Below are 19,047 nucleotides of genomic sequence, written 5' to 3' on the forward strand. Positions count from 1 at the left end.
GAAAGTTGTTGGCTTACGGGTGGTTCAGCCATTGGGTTTCATCAAGTCTTCCTTAAAAATCTCTCTCAAGAGAAAGAAACAATCTTGGGTTTTGGGATTGGGATTGGGATTGGGAGGATATGTCAAATGTGGGGTGGGATTTTGGGTAGGAGAGATTAAGCTAATTCAGCACAGTGGTTCTGTCATTTGTGCTTATGTTTATGTACAAAGTTAATTCTCAGTTTAACTTTTTTGCATAAATTCTGGCTTCTTTTTCTGCATATTAATTCAGAACATTAATTGGTTGTCATTTAAACAAATTCTGGGTTTTGAGATTTAGATGCCTTAGAGCATCTCCAAGCGAGATGTCAAATACCAAACATCAAATTTAAATTTGATGGTGATGTGCAATTTTACATCTTACACAACTTTACACTCCACTCGATATGTCAAATTAAATTATTATTTTATTACATTTTAGTGTTGATCCATTTTTAATTAAAAAAAGAAAAGAAAAAATAGTAATAAAAATATTCATTTGCTTCAAAAATAACATCTCATCTTCATTCCACACATATATCGATTGGAGTGATGTGAGATGTTGTTTAACTGTTAAATGTCTATGTGCATGTTTGACACATCGGTTAGAGATGCTCTTAGACTAACAATGGGAAAATATAATGGCATTGCCTCCATCCATGAGGTCTAAATATCCTAACATGGCTGGCCGAGAAAGATCTCCTGCATAAAGATTGAAGCTTTTCACCTGTTACAACTTCCAACTGGGAAAAGCTGTTTTCTTGTTCTTTTGTGTTTTTGCCCAATATATATCATCAACAAATCTAGTGGCATTAAGTTTAATTTAAGCAAACCGCTAGCAGTAAACCCTGCTGACCAATGATGCAATTATGCAGGAGTATTAGAACAAAGTATTGAGGACATAGATGAGGCAAAAGCCTAATTAACCTTCTCGTCATGTTCTTAGTAGATCACTAATCAGATCCAAAAAGTTGAAAAGCAATGGCAAGTTGCGGAGCTGCGTGATTTACCTCCATGGAAGATGGGCTTATAGTCCTATCTGGGCTGAAAGTTCTTGTTTGTGTTCTTCGGCAAATTGGCAAGTGTGGAGAGAGATGGCTCCTGCTGTGCGTTTTGAAGAGGTGTGCAATTGCTATTCAAGAAAAATAAAATAAAATGGTTTTGGGTTTGTTGGAACGTGACGTCAATTCCGATTTTATTCATATTTATGTATAAATTCTATGCACCTTCAGATTTTATTGACAAAAATTATATCATGTTGGTCGATAAACATTTGAACTTAAATTTAGTGTTATTAGCATTATTCTATGGGACGTGGATCCTCTACTTGGTTTTTCTAAATAGAACACATGAGCTTTTCAATTGTCTCAATCTTGAGTCATAAATTAGGCTAAAATAAAATAAAATAAATCATATCATATGATAGTATTTAGGGTGAGGTGGCAGCAAAATTATCTTCTTCTGAAACATTTTATAGCTGCCACTGCCAGGCCCTCTTATCTCTTTCCCTCCAACTTCCCAACTTCTGAACCTCAGCTAGAGTGGAGATGCAAGCCTCAGTCTGCATACAAACTTCACCATCCTCTCTTTCCAGTTTGAGACCTACCCACAACGCTCTTCTGGGTCACTCTCTGTCTTCAAGACCATGCTTGTCTCTCAAAAAAAGAGCGTCTTTGACCACCAGAGCACTTCTATCAACTACCAAGGAATCAGTCTTGAAGGACTTTCATGAACGCAGAGCTCTCAAGGTAAAGCAAATCCCAGTTATCATTATGTAACCTTTAGCATCACCTTGTGCTTTGTTTGGTTGTTTGATAAAACCATTGCTTCAATTTTACTTTAATGTTTTGTCATGTCTGTCCTAAAGCCTTACTCAACCAAACAGATGATTATGTTTAATGGTCTTTCTGCAATTTAATATCTGTGCCCTGAATCCTCATATCCAAGAATTTCTAATGTAGCTTTCCCTTACAGATTATTTCAGGTTTGCAGAATTTTGACAAAGAAAATGTTGCATCAGTCATTACTGCGGCAGAGCAGGTTTGATGAACTAATAATGAACTCTGCCATTAAAATATTTTGTTGTTGAGCCAAGTGATCAAAATTTGTTAGACCTGTTAGCATATCACTTTCCCTATTGCAAACTATCTTCTTTTATATGCTTTCTGGTGTTAAATTTCATTGAAGTTTCCAGCTAATGTTGAACTTTTTGGTCATTATGTCATGTGTCCTTGCACCGGTAGGGAGGAGCAACTCATGTGGATATAGCTTGCGACCCAGAGTTGGTGAAGCTTGCCATAGGTTTAACTTCTCTTCCAGTTTGCGTTTCTTCTGTCGATCCAGCGGCATTTCCAGCTGCTGTTGAAGCAGGAGCACTGATGGTTCGACCGTAAACTAATCCCTTTCAGGCCAATAATTTTATTGTGTAACCTGATTCTCTTTCAAGGGAATGCTACATATTTAGTTTGACAAAGTCACAATGTCCTTTTTCAGGTTGAGATTGGAAACTATGACTCATTTTATGAGAAGGGTGTGATTTTCACTCCAGAGCAGGTAAAACATTTGAGGGTTCACCTTGCAAATTGTGAAAAGTATAGTGAGCAAGAATTCTTATCAGCTGTCTTTAACTGTTAAAGAAGTTTGTAAATAACTCTCTTTTCTAATTCTATCAAGTGCCTTTTCAGATATTAAATCTAACAAAGGAGACAAAGAGGATTCTTCCATCTGTGACCTTATCAGTCACCGTACCTCATACACTAAGCCTCCCAGATCAGGTCACAAACAACATTGCCAAAAGTGAAAATATCCATATGCATGTAGGCACCATTTATTTAGTTTAACCAAGCTAGTTGAAACTTTGATCAACAGGTCAAGCTTGCAGAGATGCTGGAGCAGGAAGGTGTAGACATCATTCAAACAGAGGGAGGAAAATGTTCGAGTCCCTCAACATCAGGCGTTCTTGGGTTAGTCGAGAAGGTAACACAGAGTGAAACCCATAAAAATCTGTACATTGAGAAAACAGAATAAAAGGGTAACTTGCAATTAAAGGTTTTCACATTATAGCACAAGCAACTTTGACGATTTGGAAAGTTCACCTTGATAAAACTTAAGAAAGAATAAAAGCCTAGGTTCCATTCTGCATTAAGTTGATTATCATATTTCATATTCCAGGCAACGCCAACATTAGCAGCAGCATATTCGATATCACGGGCTGTCAAGATCCCCGTCATGTGTTCATCGGGACTGAGTGCAGTTACAGCACCAATGGCCATAGCAGCAGGAGCCGCCGGAGTGGTATGTACACAGTGAACCGGTTTCTGTTTCTCTAAGGAGCTCAACTTATACTAGGCATATTTCATCAATGACTGGTGTGCCTTGTTGTGCTAGTTTTTATTGTCAACATATTGAATTTTTGTATTATTCTTGAACACAGGGTGTGGGCTCTGCAGTGAACAAGCTCAATGATGTGGTTGCAATGATTGCAGAAGTCAGGAGTATCTCCAACTCATTGGGAGCACCAGCTGATAGGCGTGCTACTTCTGAAGGAAAAGTTTTGAAAATGTAATCCATAAGTATATTTTCATAGGATAGGTGACCAAAAAATAGCGAGGTCTTTAGTGCTGTATACAGAGACATTGTTGGGATTGTTTCCAAAGAAATAAGAGCAGTAGTTACCTTTCCTTATATACTTGGTCTTTCATGATCAAAATTTGTTTCGACTTCTTCTGTTTTTTAGTAGTCAGAAGAGTAGTGCTAGCATCAGTTGTGAGGCGTGATGGTGAATAAGCGCTTTCAGTTTTTGGACAAGTATTTCCCCCTTTGAGTGGGAAGTGTGTAAAATTTATAGCCAAATAATTAACCAAACCATAAAAAAGAAAGAAGAAGAAGAGAGAGAGAGATGAAAACAAAATAGTGTTCTAACCACAGCAACCTTTTTTGGGCTAGGCAGACGACCAAAGATTGTTACTAATCAAGCACATATCTAGACAATAATTGTATCCAATGCTTGCCTGGGGCCAATTAAAACTAGAAGTTCCTAATAAGTACCAATTTGACTTGTCATCTTTCACTCATTTTAAGTACATACCAACTGTTAAAATCTGCACTCACTACTAAATCCAATTGTGAACGAATATAGACAAGAATGATACATGGATTGACAGCGACCTATAAATTGTATACACTTGTTTACTTCCACCATAGGGAACGTGATTTCTTAGGGAGACCAATCTTCCTCTTCCTCATCCTCAGTTTCTTCATCCTCACCACTTTCCTGCAAATGTTTAAAATCTGCTTAGTAAATTGCAATTGACCAACAATGAGCATTGCTTGTAAGATAAGGTTCAGCTTATTAATCACAAAGATCATGCAAGTATACCTTTCTCTCTGTATATTCTGCCATGGCCTTGTCAAACTCTGCTCGTTTCTCTGTCGCTATGTCATAATATTGAACCTTTTCCTAATATAAGAAGAAGAAGAAAAACAATTAATAAAGAAATGATATCAGCTATTTCTGGCCTAAATTACCATTGTTAGGGAAACTAGTAAACAGTAAAAAAAAAAAAAAAAAAAAATCCTTTTAAATCTTCATGACATTGGATGAGTAACAAGTAAGATAAGTTCAAAACCATGGGCATTTAGGAAAGAACAGTTCCATGGTTCAGCCAGTATCACTTGGATGTAAATCTAAAGAACCTAAGGTGGATCAGTATTTAAGTCAGTTGTGACCCACTATAATAAATGGCTTGAGTGAAAAGGAAAATTACACATACATCAAACAAGTCTACATTGGTGAATGGGTCATAGTTAACCAAAACTACACGTCAGAACATTATGTTAAATCGACCCCAAGGTTTCAAGAGAGTCATATTTCATCAAGCAAGGAGTACAAAGGTACTTTAACATGCAACGCAACAATGTGCGGAGTGACACATATTTGATCAATCATCAAACATTTTTGGCAATATGCACTACAATATTGGGGTTTCTTAAACATAGATAACTGAATTGTTATTGGTAAATAACCTTTGCCAAGACAAAACCACCTATTATTGGTATTGACTTCACAGTCAATGATGAAATCAAGTCATCAATACAGAAATTTAGAGAGGGCAAAAACTAAACTAAACTATAAACTTAAATGTCAACTGAAGTATACAAAGACCACAAACCTCATATGCCATTGTTTTCCACTTTTCTCCACATGCCTTTCCAATCTGAAGATGAAATGGAATGAGCAACAGATAAGAAACAAGCAAAAAGTAAAACAGATTACTGCATGAGCTACATCTTAACTTACATCGCGCATTGACTTGACACCTGGATTTTGTTCTTGAAATTCCTTACGAAAATCCTCCCTTAAACATAAGAAAACCCAATTTAAGAAACTAAAATCTCCAGAGATTTATGGCTCTTCATATATGAGAAGGCTGCTCAGACTGAGCTTCACAAATATTGTTTTCATTGAGGCATTATAAAGTATAATAAAAAACCGACATTGTATTTGGAAATCTCCCCCTCTAAAAAATAAAGGTCTAACTGAAATTTTCTTAACTAAACACATGCATTTATAACTTGGACTTCCAAAAAGTGCATTGAATTTATCATCTATGATAACAATTCCATTAACATGGCCTCCCTGCATTCACCCACAATAACACATTGGAACATGCCCATGAATTGCATATGGTGTACTAAAGAAACTCCAGCATAGAAATGAAGACCCACTTTATTGAAACATCTGTTAACTTCCATACAAATAAACTATTAACAAATATGGTGCTGGTGCTTTCAATGGTGTCGAATACCCTACAAAACTACTGAGTTCAATTCTATATATAACATCCAAGTAGGCACCCACAATCTAAAGTCTAAAGCCCAGAACCATAATCACACCAAATGATGAATTCATATATACCCAACCAGAAACTAACACAAGCACACAATAAACATCATCATGTTGGTAATTTAAGTACCACAGACACGCATTTTGCATGGTGAAACATGTCTAATAACTATAGATGACACATGAAAAGGAACGAAAGAAGGAACATACAAGAAATAGAAGAACGCAGTTGGTGGTTTCTTGGGAATCTTGGCATCAAGTTTTGCACTTTTTTTCTTCTGCTTGGTTTTGGACTTCTGTACCGAAATGGCTCTCTTCCCCTCATTGCTGCTTAACCTTGCTGACCTCCTTGTCCCTTCACTTTGTTTGACCTTCAACACCATCTGCCTAAATTTTTCAAGAACTTCTTTCAATTATCATCGACCTCTTAGGGAGAAAATGAAGCAAAACAGCATATTCAGCCCTCAATATCACACCATGAAAACACACTAGACTCAAAAACCCTTCATGGAGTTTAGCCTCACGTGAGGACTAAACATTTAGAACAACATAAATCATAACCCTAACAAATTTATTCCCCTCCTAGTCACCTCTGTTTCTTCTTTCTTTTACATAACCCAAATTTCTCAGCAAGCAGCCAGAGAGGTACATAATAACCTAATGAAACTAAAATAAACTGAAAAAAACGGAACTCTCAATGTTCAATTTCTCACTTTTAAACTGACAAAACAAACCCCCACTACCCAACTGAGCTCAACACAACTTCTTGGCTAAGCAGAAGTGAGTTCTCCTCATTATTGAATGCACAACACAAAACCCATTGAACAAAATAACCACACACAAAATCCTATTTCTTGCTTTAGTTTTCCTTTTCCATTTATTGAGCTACCATAAAACGCATTAAACTGTGATGAACATGTGGTGAGGAAAAAGGAAATACAGATGAAGTAGAAGGAAGAAGAAGATATTACCCAGTTGACGCTTCTGTGGGTGCGCTCGGGGAGGAAGACGAGCGAGATTGCTGAGACTTTTTAGTTTCCTTTGCCATACTCGCTCCTGTGTGGTGCTGTTCTTCTTCGCGTTGGACCTCTGGTGTCGGTTGTTGCTCACTCGGGTCTGGGTAAGTGGGTTCGAATGGGCAACTGGGCACGGTGCCACGGTCTCTGCGTTTTGTCGTCTGGAAGTTTAAACCGTGCAAAGAGGTCACACCATTTGGGCCGCGAGCCCACATGCTGATGGGACCCGTCCAGCCCAACGAGGACTCGATCCTGCCTTAATCTATTCATATAGTTAAATATGTTTGATAAGGCCTTGGGTTCGAATCTTAAGATTTGTGTAGTGCGTGTGAGTATAGTATATTATCGTCTCGCTTAATAGAAATGTCTTAAAAAAATTATATTACCAAACTTTAGGTGTAACATTTGATTAATTTAAACTTAATATCTATGAGTAAATGCGGAAATACAAGAAGTTTAAGGTGGACTCTTCCTGTATGAGCGGCATCAAGACCTTTTTTTTGGCTTTTTTGGCTTTTTTGTCAACAGATCATTTAAAAGGAGAGAAGAAAGAAAAAGAAAAAAGGAATTTTGTATTTAAAATTGTGCAAATCAAGGGTCAAATATCTTTGTTGAAGACTTGAAGCTGCAGCAGCTCTTCATTTCCCACCCACAGTGACGTGGCCCCGAGGCAGCTGAAACCAAAACGCCCACTTCACACACACCGCACTTCACCCCCAAACTCTCCTCATTCCTACAAATAAAAATCAATCCAACAACACAACGCACAGCACGCAAGCCCGATATCACTCTCTCTCTCTCTCTCACTAACATCGTTGGCGTCGTCACCTCTCTCTCTCCTCCCATTATCTCAGTCAATTAGTCGAGCACCATGCAGGCCCTCCAATCCTCTTCCCTCAGACCCGCTCCGCTGGACCCGATTCGGAAACGGACCCCCCATTTCCCCATTGTCAGTCCCAGACCCACCAGCTCCAGGCGCGTCTCATTCATCTCCGCCTCCTCGGGCCCGGCCGTGTCCGCCCCGAAGCGCGAGAAGGACCCCAAGAAGCGGGTAGTCATCACCGGCATGGGCCTCGTGTCCGTCTTCGGCAACGACGTCAATGCTTACTACGACAAGCTACTCGCCGGAGAGAGTGGCGTGGGTCCCATCGACCGGTTCGATGCGTCTAAGTTCCCGACCCGGTTCGGGGGCCAGATCCATGGGTTCTCGTCAGAGGGGTACATTGATGGCAAGAACGATCGACGACTGGACGATTGCCTTCGGTACTCCATTGTTGCTGGGAAGAAAGCTCTAGAGGATGCTGATCTTGGTGGCGATAAGCGCTCAAAGGTCATTGCTTTCTTTGATTTGCATGCGTTTAATTGTTTATGTATGCTTATGAGCTTGATGGGTTTTTGGTGGAATGTACTAAATGGGTTATCTTTGAGATTGATTTGATTTTAATTTCGTGTATATAAGTAATAGGTTCTGTTAGAAACTGTGGATCTGGGGTCCTAGTGCTTTGCTAATTGTGAGTCATGCATAGAGGAATTGTTGGCATCTTTAAAGTGTTGATTTTGTTATCTGAACTCTGTACATGACTTTCTAAAATGGTTGGTTTTGCTTTGCTTACAGCTTGATAAATCACGGGCTGGGGTGCTTGTTGGATCAGGAATGGGTGGTCTTACTGTCTTTTCTGATGGTGTCCATGCACTGATAGAGAAAGGTCACAGAAAAATAACCCCATTTTTCATTCCTTATGCTATTACAAACATGGGGTCTGCGTTGCTTGGTATTGATCTGGGTTTTATGGGACCAAATTATTCGATTTCGACTGCTTGTGCTACTTCAAATTACTGTTTCTACGCTGCTGCGAATCACATTCGTCGAGGTGAGGCTGATTTGATGATTGCTGGCGGAACCGAAGCTGCCTTAATTCCTGTTGGTCTTGGAGGTTTTGTTGCGTGCAGGGCCTTATCTCAGAGAAATGATGATCCAAAAACTGCTTCAAGGCCATGGGACAAAGATAGAGATGGATTTGTTATGGGTGAAGGTGCCGGAGTATTGGTAAGCCTGGTTTCATTGTTTTAACGTAGAAGCAAAATGATTATATGATCCCCTGTAAATACTGTGTCTCTAAACAATCGTTATGCCATTGAAGTGTCCTATCAAAACAATGATGACACTTAATTTGAGCTCTTTTTCTTTGTTTAAATGATTTCAAACATAACATCTGAGATTTGATTTTTGTTGACAGGTAATGGAGAGCTTGGAACATGCAACAAAACGAGGTGCACAAATTATTGCTGAGTACTTGGGAGGGGCTATAAACTGTGATGCTTATCATATGACTGATCCAAGAGCTGATGGGCTTGGTGTATCTACATGCATAGAGAGAAGCCTTGAAGATGCTGGTGTGTCACCGGAGGAGGTGCTTTCTGCATCCTTAAACCTCTTATGTTAGTGCTTGTTTCTTGGCATTGTTTGTTGAATTACTCCCTCACCTTATCAGGTTAACTACATCAATGCGCATGCCACTTCCACTCTTGCCGGTGACTTGGCCGAGATAAATGCTATAAAGAAGGTGTTCAAGAACACTAGAGATATTAAAATCAATGCAACTAAGGCAATCTCTCTCTCTCTCTCTCTCTCTCTCTCTCTCTCTCTCTCTCATTTGTATGATGTGGCCCTCCTAACTATGTTTTTCTTGTCTGTACATTGTTTCAGTCTATGATAGGGCACTGTCTTGGTGCTTCTGGGGGCTTGGAAGCTATTGCTACAGTTAAAGCCATAACAACGGGATGGCTGCATCCTTCCATAAATCAATTTGTACGTGATACTTTTAATTTCTATGTTCAATCGTTTTTGTTTCTGAGGGTTTTGAAGAAATTGCCACAGCACGGGATTAGTTTAACTTCTCCATTTAAAACATTTTACATATAGTAATATGGTTTCTGACTGTGGCATGTTCTTTTCTAAACAGAATCCAGAGCCTTCAGTGGAGTTTGACACTGTTGCCAATGTAAAGAAGCAGCATGAAGTAAATGTTGGTATGAAGCCCACACCTTCAAACTCCCTTTTCATTTATAATTTTCAATTGCCTAATACCAATATACTTACTAAACTTTTATACTGTTTACAGCCATATCAAACTCATTTGGATTTGGTGGACATAACTCTGTCGTCGCCTTTTCTGCATTCAAGCCCTGATCATCCCAGCTTGTGTTCAAGTTTTGTACTACATCAAATGTTGCTTAGAGGAGATCTTAAATTGTTTCTGAGGCAGAGCTTCATCCTTTTACTTTTGAGGCCAATTGTAGTTTTGTAATAATTCAAAGTTACTCTCTATTTTAAAGACGCAAGTCAGTTTTAGTTACAAGGTTCCGTGAGTCTAGTAGGATAATGTTTTTTTCGTTTCACTTTTGAATGATGTGGTGGTTAGTGTGAAATTGTTGTATGTAATGGAAGGCTATTTTGATACATTCTTTGAATACTGAGTCTGGCAAGCCATTTGGCAAAACCATCATGGTAAGTAATTCATCAATTTCAAATGGTGTAGCTGTTCAAGAGGTACCTGTTATAAAGTGTGACCAAACATGTATAGAGAAAATCAGTTAAAAATACGTTAATAAAGGAGGATCAGGGTTCATCTAGTCAGATCAGGCCTCATCTAGTCGATTTCGACGGCACCTGAAACCATGCTGCATGATTCATCTCTTTGGAAATCAAATACATAACTCAAATGGTTCTGTGTAGTGTTGGTCCTCTTTTTGCAGCTTGTGTTTGAACAAAAAAAAACTCTGGTTCCTCCGGAAGAAAAATGTTCAGGGAAAGTAGGTGGTGAAAGATACTCAAATTCAATATATGACTCGCAATTTGAAATGGTTAATATAAAATAAAATAATTAAAAAATGTATTTAATTGGATTGAAAATTTTGAAGGGAACAAAAAAATAAATAAATGAAGGTTACATTATATGTCGTTTAAGTAACAGCGTGGCACGAAAAAAATTATTGGCGCCAAAGAAAGGGCAAACTTCCCCCATTTTCCCGCCAAAATAAAATACCCTAAGTCTGGAAAAAAGCAATGCGATAGCATTAGCACTAACTAAGCACTTGCTCTCTCGAATCTCCATCTCGTCCCCGGTCTTCTCTTTACTTCGTTTTTCCCGCAAAATTCAAGATTGAAGAAAAATGGACATCAGCGATGAAGTTAGGGCTGCTCACAGGCGAGAGCTACTGGCCTTCTTGGAAGATGGCGTATGTCCTCCTTCCCAATCTCAAATCCTCTCTGTCTCTCTCTTTCTCACACTCACAATTTCTCTCTCTCTCTCTCTCTCTCTCCTTGTTACTAATTTGGTAGAGAAATGAACAGATATACTTGGACGAAATCAGGGCCATCATCAACCACAACCGCCGCCGACTCATCGTGGACATCTCTCATCTCCACTCCTACGGCGACGACATTGGTGCCAGGTTTATTCACTTTTCTGAGCAACCAAACACGGAATAATCCTAACTTTGCTCAAGTTACTATAGCCCCATAAGAATTTCAGAAGAATCCTAGTTTTATTTTGCTTTACTTCTATGTCCCTTTTTCAGGATTCTGAGAAATCCAAGTGATTATCTGCATTCGTTTAACGATGCGGCTACGGAAATCGCTAACAGGATCGACCCGAGGTACCTGAAGCAAGGGGAGCAACTTCTGGTGGGGTTTCAAGGCCCTTTTGTCTCGCGCCGTGTTACGCCTAGAGATTTGCTCTCCGAGTACATTGGATCCATGGTTTGTGTCCACGGCATTGTCACCAAATGTACTATCTTCTTCCTCTGCCTTCTACTTTACTTTAATTTCATTCTCAATTCAAGTGTCAAATATGAGCATTCTTGATTAGAAAGAAAAGGGGGGGGACATTTTGTGGGTAATTCGAGGTCTGGGTGGTGTTGATTTGGGCCAGAAAACCATAAACCTCAAGCTGTTTCTTTTGCCTAATTTTCAGTACAGCTAATGAACTATGAAGCGATATTTTTGTCGGCAATATTAGGAATGTGCGAGTCTAACCTGGTAACTAACTCATTTGTAGGTTCTCTTGTGAGGCCAAAAGTTGTTAAAAGTGTTCACTTCTGCCCTACAACTGGAAACTTCACCACTCGTGAATACCGAGACATTACATCCAATATGGGTTTGCCTACAGGATCCGTTTATCCAACAAGGGTAATCTCAATTGTTTCTGCTTTAATGATATCTATTTCTGTCATCAGAGAAGGGCCTCTTATAAAAAACTATTGACACAGGATGAAAATGGTAACTTATTGGTGACTGAGTATGGATTATGCAAATACAAAGATCATCAAACTTTATCAATGCAAGAAGTTCCTGAGAATTCCGCGCCTGGTCAGCTTCCGCGAACGGTAGATGTCATAGTTGAGGACGACCTGGTTGATGCATGCAAACCTGGAGACCGTGTGGCAATTGTAGGGATATACAAAGCTCTTCCTGGTAAAAGCAAGGGAAGTGTGAATGGAGTATTCAGGTAGCTTCAACCACGACGACTTCTTAAACTATCATCTTGGTTTCTCTTATCAATAGTGTTTTCTAGTTTTAAACTTGACTTGTTGGCCTTGTTGTGTAGGACTGTTCTCATAGCGAACAATGTTTCACTGCTCAACAAAGAAGCAAATGCACCAATTTACAGCCCTGATGACATAAGTAACATAAAAAAGATAGCAGACAGAGGTGATACATTTGACCTGCTTGGTAATTCACTGGCACCTTCTATTTATGGACATTCATGGATAAAGAAAGCAGTGATATTATTAATGCTTGGTGGGATGGAAAAGAACTTAACGAATGGCACTCACCTACGAGGGTAAGTTATGATTCAACTTGACGTGTTGGATGGATATTTTACTGTCTTAATTATGCTCAACTATCTGATCCGTCCCTTTTTCTCTTTTCTATATTCTTTTCTTTTGCCTTTTGCTCTAAGGCCATGCCTAAGTGCTTCTCTAGCATAAAAATGAATCTTGATAAGGCAATGTTGTTTTTCTTTTAGAGACATTAACATGATGATGGTTGGTGATCCTTCTGTTGCCAAGTCTCAACTTCTAAGAGCAATCCTGAATATCGCTCCCTTGGCAATATCTACTACGGGCCGGGGTTCTTCTGGTGTTGGGTTGACAGCTGCTGTCACTTCAGATCAAGAGACAGGTATTGTAACATATTCATCTCCTGCAGTTGCACTTCAGCATTAAAAGATGTTATTAGCAGACATATAGTATACTAATCTCTCTGTTATCAGGAGAGAGAAGGCTAGAAGCTGGTGCAATGGTTCTTGCTGATCGTGGTGTTGTCTGTATTGATGAATTTGACAAAATGAATGATCAAGATCGTGTTGCCATACATGAAGTTATGGAGCAGCAGACTGTAACTATCGCCAAAGCTGGTATCCATGCATCCCTCAATGCACGATGCAGTGTGGTGGCTGCTGCAAATCCCATATATGGTTCTGTAAGTGGCGAAACTAATGGTCATCAACAACCATTTAAATACATATTTGCAAATTTTTTTCTTTCTTTCTGAATCTTGTGTTTTTATTTATTTATTTAGTTTTTTTTTTTCTAATGCTGGTTGTTGTATGAGTGCGCAGTATGACCGTTCATTGACACCAACAAAGAATATTGGGCTTCCAGACTCTTTGCTTTCTCGTTTTGATTTACTGTTTATTGTATTGGATCAAATGGATCCTGATATTGACCGCCAAGTCTCAGAGCATGTGTTGCGCATGCATCGGTATCGTTCTGCAACTGGAGGTAGTAAAGCAGTAATCTCTTGCTTAAGTTTTATGATTTTTAAGAAGTATAAAATAAATTTTACTTATAAGTGCAGGTGATGCAATGCTTGACGGGAGCTCAGTATATGGAAGAGAAGAAGAAAATGAAAATGACACATCTGTATTTGTTAAGTATAACCGTATGCTACATGGGAAAAAAACAGAAAGGGGTCGGAAGCGTGATACCCTCACAATCAAGTTTCTTAAAAAGTACATTCATTATGCCAAGCATAGGATTCAGCCTGATCTGACTGATGAGGTGCTAATGCTTTACTTGTATGAGATGTCTATGTTTTCCCTTTGTCTCATCATTTGGGTTGCTTATTTTCAGATCCTGTTATTGCAATCTGCCATACCAAATAATCTCTTCTTGCAGGGAGCCTTTTCAGTTAGTTATGAACTTGTCTTCCCAACCAATCATTGCATTATGAGGCTATCTGACAACTAATAGCAGCTTTTTTTTCCCAATAGGCATCTGAACAAATTGCAACAGCATATGCAGAACTCAGAAATGCCGGCTCAAATGCAAAGGTCAGCATTTGTCATCACTGTACGTATGAGACATGATCAATGCAATGTCTGTTTCTGATTATCACCTGATATTATCTCTGCTATTCAGACTGGAGGAACACTTCCAATTACTGCCAGAACTTTAGAAACTATCATTCGTCTCTCAACAGCTCATGCAAAATTGAAGTTGAGCAGAAAGGTGACTTGTCAATTTTAATTATTTTATAAGTATCTAATAGGATTAGTTCATTTGCTCTTTCATTTATCACAGAAATCAGAATTATGGTTTCTTCAGTGTTCAAAGTCAAGGTAAAGGGTAAATCTGCCTTCACAGGTTTCAAAGTCTGATGTTGATGCTGCTCTTCAAGTTTTAAATTTTGCAATATATCACAAAGAGTTGACTGACATGGAGGACCGGGAGCAAGAAAGAGAGAGAGAATTGGAGAGGAATGGCAGAGCTGCCCATCGCGCAAGTGGAAATGGTACTGCTAATGAAGAACAGTAAGTTTTTACCTTTCAGAAATGTTCTATTTGTATAAAATGATATAATCTCTGTTGTGTAACTAGACCACCGAAAATCTATAAGTTCTTTCTTCCTTTTTCCCTTAAATAACATTGCTATTGCTGTTGAATTCACAACCTTCAGCTGACCTCTTGGTTCTTGCAGAGCTGACAATTCCGCAGGTCAGAATGATGGGTCTGGCAATGGTACTGCTAATAATGAAGGGTAAGTGTTTTCGTTTTCTTCAGAAATTGCCTGTTTGTATTAACTGATGTAATCTCTGTTGTATAACTGTGTCCCCATGGTATCTGTAAGTCCTTTCTTCACTTTTCCTTATTACGCCATTAGTAGTGCTGTCAAATTCACAACATTCAGTTGACTTTTTTCCTCTTGGTTTTCCCTGTGTTAGTTCAACTGATGCCATGGAAGTCGATGACCCTCCTGCCGAATCTGCTATTGATATTTCTCCTGAAAGGTCTGCCTGGCAGCTCAAAGTTGCTCTTCTGTTTTCTTGTTAATTCCATATCTGAGTTATCTGTTTCTAATTCCAATTCACTTTCCTTTATTCCCTCTCTGCCCGCAGAATCAAAGCATTTAATGATTCTGTAAATCAACTAATGAAACAAAAGTTACAAAGTATATCCATTGAAGACTTAGAGAACGTTGTCAATTCCGGAGCAGATTTCCGTTACTCTAGGGCGGAAATAACATTGCTGTTACAGGTAAAGTTTTCAATCATTGAGTTCAGTCTTTAGGTTTATAACAACATGATTGACTTTTTTATTCTTCATTTCGTAATTTTTTGAGCTAGTATCTTGTGTATGATGATGCCTATGTCCAGTTTGCTTTAATATGAATCGTGAGTTGCCTGCTAAAGAAAAGGAAAAATAATAACAGCAACTTCAAAATTTTCAGGAACTTCAAGCCAATAACATAGTGATGGTAAGCGATGGAACAGTGTTTATGATACTATCATGAGTTCCTAAAGGATCACCTGCAACATGTGAGGCAAGGTATGTATCCAGTGGATTATTACTTCAATCGAATGTACTTCCCCCAAAATAGGATACTTTATTTGATTTTAATAAAGTAATTAAATTTCAGGGGGAGCAGAATTTCACAACACAGCAGAAACGTCACACTTTTGGAGGGGAACATATATCTTTTGTACTTCTGTTGTTGGCCGCGATGTATCTGCTTTGCCCGTGGTTCTTGAACGTGAAATTTAGAATTAGATTTTTAGTGATGTAATCCTTGGATCATCTATTTTGCCCTGTTAATCCATTTGCTCTCTCGCCCTTTGAGTTGTAACTTAAAGAACATTTCTCCATATTCGCTTTATAACATGTGCACAAATTTGTGACCTTAAAAATGTTCATCAGAACGCTTTATTGAAGGTGGAAAAAAATGAAGTAATGCTGCACTGCCGTATGGCCCATGCCATATGCATCTTTGCTTTTAAGAAATTTAAAACCAATTAGTTTGCAAAATTCCTTGAGGTGTTATTTTAGATATGAAATTTATTCATCTCCTTCATTTTTATGTAAGTGAAGACTTTTTAACTCAGAAAAACTAAAACAAAAACCGAGGATTTAGTATTGAGGTGTGGGCTTAGGACCGAACAGAAAACATGGGCTTTGGACAAGAAAGAAAACATGCTGAAAATATGTCAAGTTAGGAATTAGGGTTAATTCAATTTGATGGATTTGAAAATAATGATTATTGCCGTTCAATTAAAAGAACATATAAACCTCCAAAAATAAAAGAAAGTAGTTGCTCAATGTAGCGCAGAACTGGAACGTGATGAAGCGAAGGCAAGAGGGAAGCCATTGCAAGGAGAATGAAGTTACAGAGCCACAGCCACAGCGCAATGGCATGCAATGACAGCAGGCTGTTTAGACTTGGAGGGCAAGAAATAAGTAGGAACCCTCCTCTGCCTCTCACTCTCAGGAAACCTCCTCGCCGTCTCTGCACTGTTCACTGTTCCCACAGCAACCATAGCCTTCCCTACCCTCCTTCTCTTTCCATAATCAAATCCACAAGCAAACTCTTCTCTGCAATCTCCAACTCTCTCCCCAATATCATGTCTTTTCTCACCTCTGATTCCACCAAGGTACCTCTCTCTCTCTCTGCTGAACTCTTTTGTTTCCTTCTCTTTTCTTTAATTTGTACTAAAACTGAAGAATGCCATCAATGCCGGTGTTAGCTTATTGTGTTTATCTCCTTTTTCAGATGGAAGGGAGTGACTTTACAGAGGAAGTTACTGAAACAACTGAAATCTATATCAACACCATTGGAAAAAAGAAGATTTTTGTGGCCGGTGCCACTGGAAGTACCGGCAAAAGAATTGTTGAGCGGCTACTGGCTAAAGGTTTTCGAGTTAAAGCTGGAGTTCGAGACTTGGACAAAGCCAAAACTAGCTTTCCCCAAGACAACCCAGCTCTTCAAATTGTGAGTTTCTTGAGAATTTCAAGTGGAGACATGAATTCATGCTGGAAACTCAATTGGGTCTTTTTGGGAATGTTTAATGTATTTGATCTTGGATGACATAACGCATGTATTTGTTTGTAGGTGAAAGCTGATGTGACAGAGGGTTCTGCCAAGCTAGCAGATGCAATAAGTGACGATTCAGAAGCAGTAATTTGTGCCACCGGATGTCGCTCTGGATGGGATTTGTATGCTCCATGGAAGGTCAGTTTGATTCTGTATTTGTGCAATTAACATCTATTCCCATTTCACACATGGAGCGAAATCATTATATACTGTATCATTGATTTTGACTGATGTATGAATGCATGTTTCTAATGGATATCTTAAGATTTTCACTTTAAACATTTGTGGTATATATTAACATTCATGGAAACCTAAGGTTGCACGACCTTTTACTTGAGGTAAGCTGATAACTGCAAACATGTCTCTGCTACACAATCTTATAGCCACTTTTCAATTGATTACACCTCCCAACAATACGCGTCGACTGATGCTTAAAATTTATGTTGGTGAAACTCAAAGCCTTAGCCTTTGGCTAGCCACTTTTTCTTTGCTTCAGTGCAGTTTAACATGAGAATATCAGTAAGATTTTTTATAGTCCTAGAATTGCAAGTCTGCATTTTTCCTTTGGTGCACTTGTTCATATTGATGTTAATGTTATGCAGTCTGAAAAAAGGTTATTTCACTACAGGTTGATAATTTGGGCACCGTCAACCTTGTAGATGCGTGCCGGAAACTTGGTGTGAAAAGGTTTATCCTTGTGAGTTCCCTTTTAGTTAATGGAGCAGCAATGGGGCAGATACTCAACCCAGCTTACATCTTTCTTAATGTTTTTGGACTGACCTTAATTGCAAAGCTTCGGGCAGAGGATTATATTAGGGAGTCTGGTATGAACTATACGATTATAAGGCCTGGTGGGTTGAGAAATGAGCCTCCAACAGGAAATCTTGTGATGGAGCCAGAGGTAATCTATACAAATTTTAGGCAGACTTTATGAATTTTCCCATTTAATCTTGTGAAGTACTAAAAACTGAGTTGTTTCGATTTAATGCTCTCTCTGATCTTTCTTTGTAGGACACTCTCTACGAAGGCACAATCTCAAGAGATCAGGTTGCAGAAGTAGCTATTGAAGCATTAGTTCGTCCCCAAGCATCTTACAAGGTTGTAGAGATAGTGGCACGTGCCGATGCCCCCAAGCGTTCATATGGGGATCTTTTTAGTTCTATCACGCAACGGTGACCTCTGAGTTTGATTCCAAAACATTATGTTGGCACAGTAGTATCCCATTTTTCAGAAGCCTTTCTGATGATGGAAGATATCCCAGCAACATCCCCAAGAGCAACGGTCACTTTTGAAAGAAGCGAAATTCACACGCACAATGATGTAGAAGGTGAAAGCCATGGCCATTCTGCAACCCTGCATATCTGATTACTAGTTCTTTATGAACTTGAACTTTAGAAGTGGGTTTTGCTTTTGTTTGACGAAAATGAGAACGCAGAGAGTGAGTTTTATAGGGAGGGTCTGTGGAGTTGGCTACTGAGAAGAATCTGCCAAGCTGCTACATTATGTTGTTTTATTTAACCACAAACAAAATCATTTGAGGCTGGTGTGGCCTTTCACATAGTTTCATAGGATCATCTGCTTGTATTTTGGCTTTATCAGCTGCTACATGATGCTGCCTCCATAAAAAACGAGGTTCCTTTGGGTTTTAAGATTAAGGATTTCTGAATTTATAAAATTTTATATTTTCTATTAATTAAATGGGTTAAAGTTTAGTATTTATCATATAGCGGCAGACAAAATAGACAAAAATAAAAATAAAAAGAAGCAATGGAAAAACACTGATGTGGAAGTTTG

General features: G+C 38.8%; 5 protein-coding genes across 7 annotated transcripts; 4 read left to right on the forward strand and 1 right to left on the reverse strand.

Moving 5' to 3' along the window:
• The first annotated feature begins 1,480 nt into the window (after nucleotides 1-1,480).
• Nucleotides 1,481-3,704, forward strand: LOC107880747 (uncharacterized protein ycf23-like). The gene is made up of 8 exons (XM_016792966.2): nucleotides 1,481-1,766; nucleotides 1,993-2,058; nucleotides 2,262-2,399; nucleotides 2,512-2,571; nucleotides 2,703-2,792; nucleotides 2,887-2,994; nucleotides 3,190-3,312; nucleotides 3,452-3,704. The coding sequence occupies exons 1-8, from the start codon at nucleotides 1,566-1,568 to the stop codon at nucleotides 3,581-3,583; spliced, it is 918 nt and encodes a 305-aa protein (XP_016648452.2). The 5' UTR covers nucleotides 1,481-1,565; the 3' UTR covers nucleotides 3,584-3,704.
• Nucleotides 3,705-3,917: 213 nt separating this feature from the next.
• Nucleotides 3,918-7,018, reverse strand: LOC103325099 (HMG-box (high mobility group) DNA-binding family protein). Of its 2 annotated transcripts, none has more exons than XM_008227230.2 (6): nucleotides 6,835-7,018; nucleotides 6,074-6,250; nucleotides 5,318-5,375; nucleotides 5,190-5,234; nucleotides 4,397-4,477; nucleotides 3,918-4,291 (listed from the first exon to the last, which is right to left on the reverse strand). In XM_008227230.2, exons 1-6 carry the CDS (start codon nucleotides 6,909-6,911, stop codon nucleotides 4,235-4,237), a joined length of 495 nt encoding a protein of 164 aa, XP_008225452.1. In that variant the 5' UTR covers nucleotides 6,912-7,018; the 3' UTR covers nucleotides 3,918-4,234. The 2 variants fall into 2 exon arrangements, with proteins under 2 accessions (XP_008225452.1, XP_088905312.1); XM_089049186.1 differs by having other exon boundaries at nucleotides 6,074-6,246; nucleotides 6,835-6,976.
• A 465-nt stretch (nucleotides 7,019-7,483) lies between these two features.
• On the forward strand, nucleotides 7,484-10,379 carry KASI (3-ketoacyl-acyl carrier protein synthase I). Its single transcript, XM_008227231.2, has 7 exons — nucleotides 7,484-8,209; nucleotides 8,495-8,926; nucleotides 9,117-9,290; nucleotides 9,372-9,485; nucleotides 9,587-9,688; nucleotides 9,843-9,909; nucleotides 10,002-10,379. The coding sequence occupies exons 1-7, from the start codon at nucleotides 7,751-7,753 to the stop codon at nucleotides 10,067-10,069; spliced, it is 1,416 nt and encodes a 471-aa protein (XP_008225453.2). The 5' UTR covers nucleotides 7,484-7,750; the 3' UTR covers nucleotides 10,070-10,379.
• Nucleotides 10,380-10,952: 573 nt separating this feature from the next.
• MCM3 (Minichromosome maintenance (MCM2/3/5) family protein) lies at nucleotides 10,953-16,190 on the forward strand. Of its 2 annotated transcripts, none has more exons than XM_089049185.1 (18): nucleotides 10,953-11,118; nucleotides 11,234-11,334; nucleotides 11,461-11,669; nucleotides 11,940-12,070; nucleotides 12,151-12,389; nucleotides 12,489-12,725; nucleotides 12,912-13,066; nucleotides 13,158-13,366; nucleotides 13,506-13,668; nucleotides 13,745-13,947; nucleotides 14,160-14,219; nucleotides 14,308-14,397; nucleotides 14,533-14,699; nucleotides 14,866-14,925; nucleotides 15,110-15,175; nucleotides 15,284-15,422; nucleotides 15,616-15,713; nucleotides 15,791-16,190. In XM_089049185.1, exons 1-17 carry the CDS (start codon nucleotides 11,053-11,055, stop codon nucleotides 15,676-15,678), a joined length of 2,358 nt encoding a protein of 785 aa, XP_088905311.1. In that variant the 5' UTR covers nucleotides 10,953-11,052; the 3' UTR covers nucleotides 15,679-15,713; nucleotides 15,791-16,190. The 2 variants fall into 2 exon arrangements, with proteins under 2 accessions (XP_088905311.1, XP_008225454.1); XM_008227232.3 differs by having other exon boundaries at nucleotides 15,805-16,190.
• A 261-nt stretch (nucleotides 16,191-16,451) lies between these two features.
• Nucleotides 16,452-18,951, forward strand: LOC103325104 (uncharacterized protein At2g34460, chloroplastic). The gene is made up of 5 exons (XM_008227237.2): nucleotides 16,452-16,813; nucleotides 16,933-17,151; nucleotides 17,272-17,391; nucleotides 17,882-18,154; nucleotides 18,265-18,951. Exons 1-5 carry the CDS (start codon nucleotides 16,541-16,543, stop codon nucleotides 18,427-18,429), a joined length of 1,050 nt encoding a protein of 349 aa, XP_008225459.1. The 5' UTR covers nucleotides 16,452-16,540; the 3' UTR covers nucleotides 18,430-18,951.
• The last annotated feature ends 96 nt before the right edge of the window (nucleotides 18,952-19,047 follow it).

Source organism: Prunus mume, linkage group LG3, assembly GCF_029339155.1.
Source record: "Prunus mume cultivar Tortuosa linkage group LG3, ASM2933915v1, whole genome shotgun sequence".
Taxonomy (NCBI): Eukaryota; Viridiplantae; Streptophyta; class Magnoliopsida; order Rosales; family Rosaceae; genus Prunus; species Prunus mume.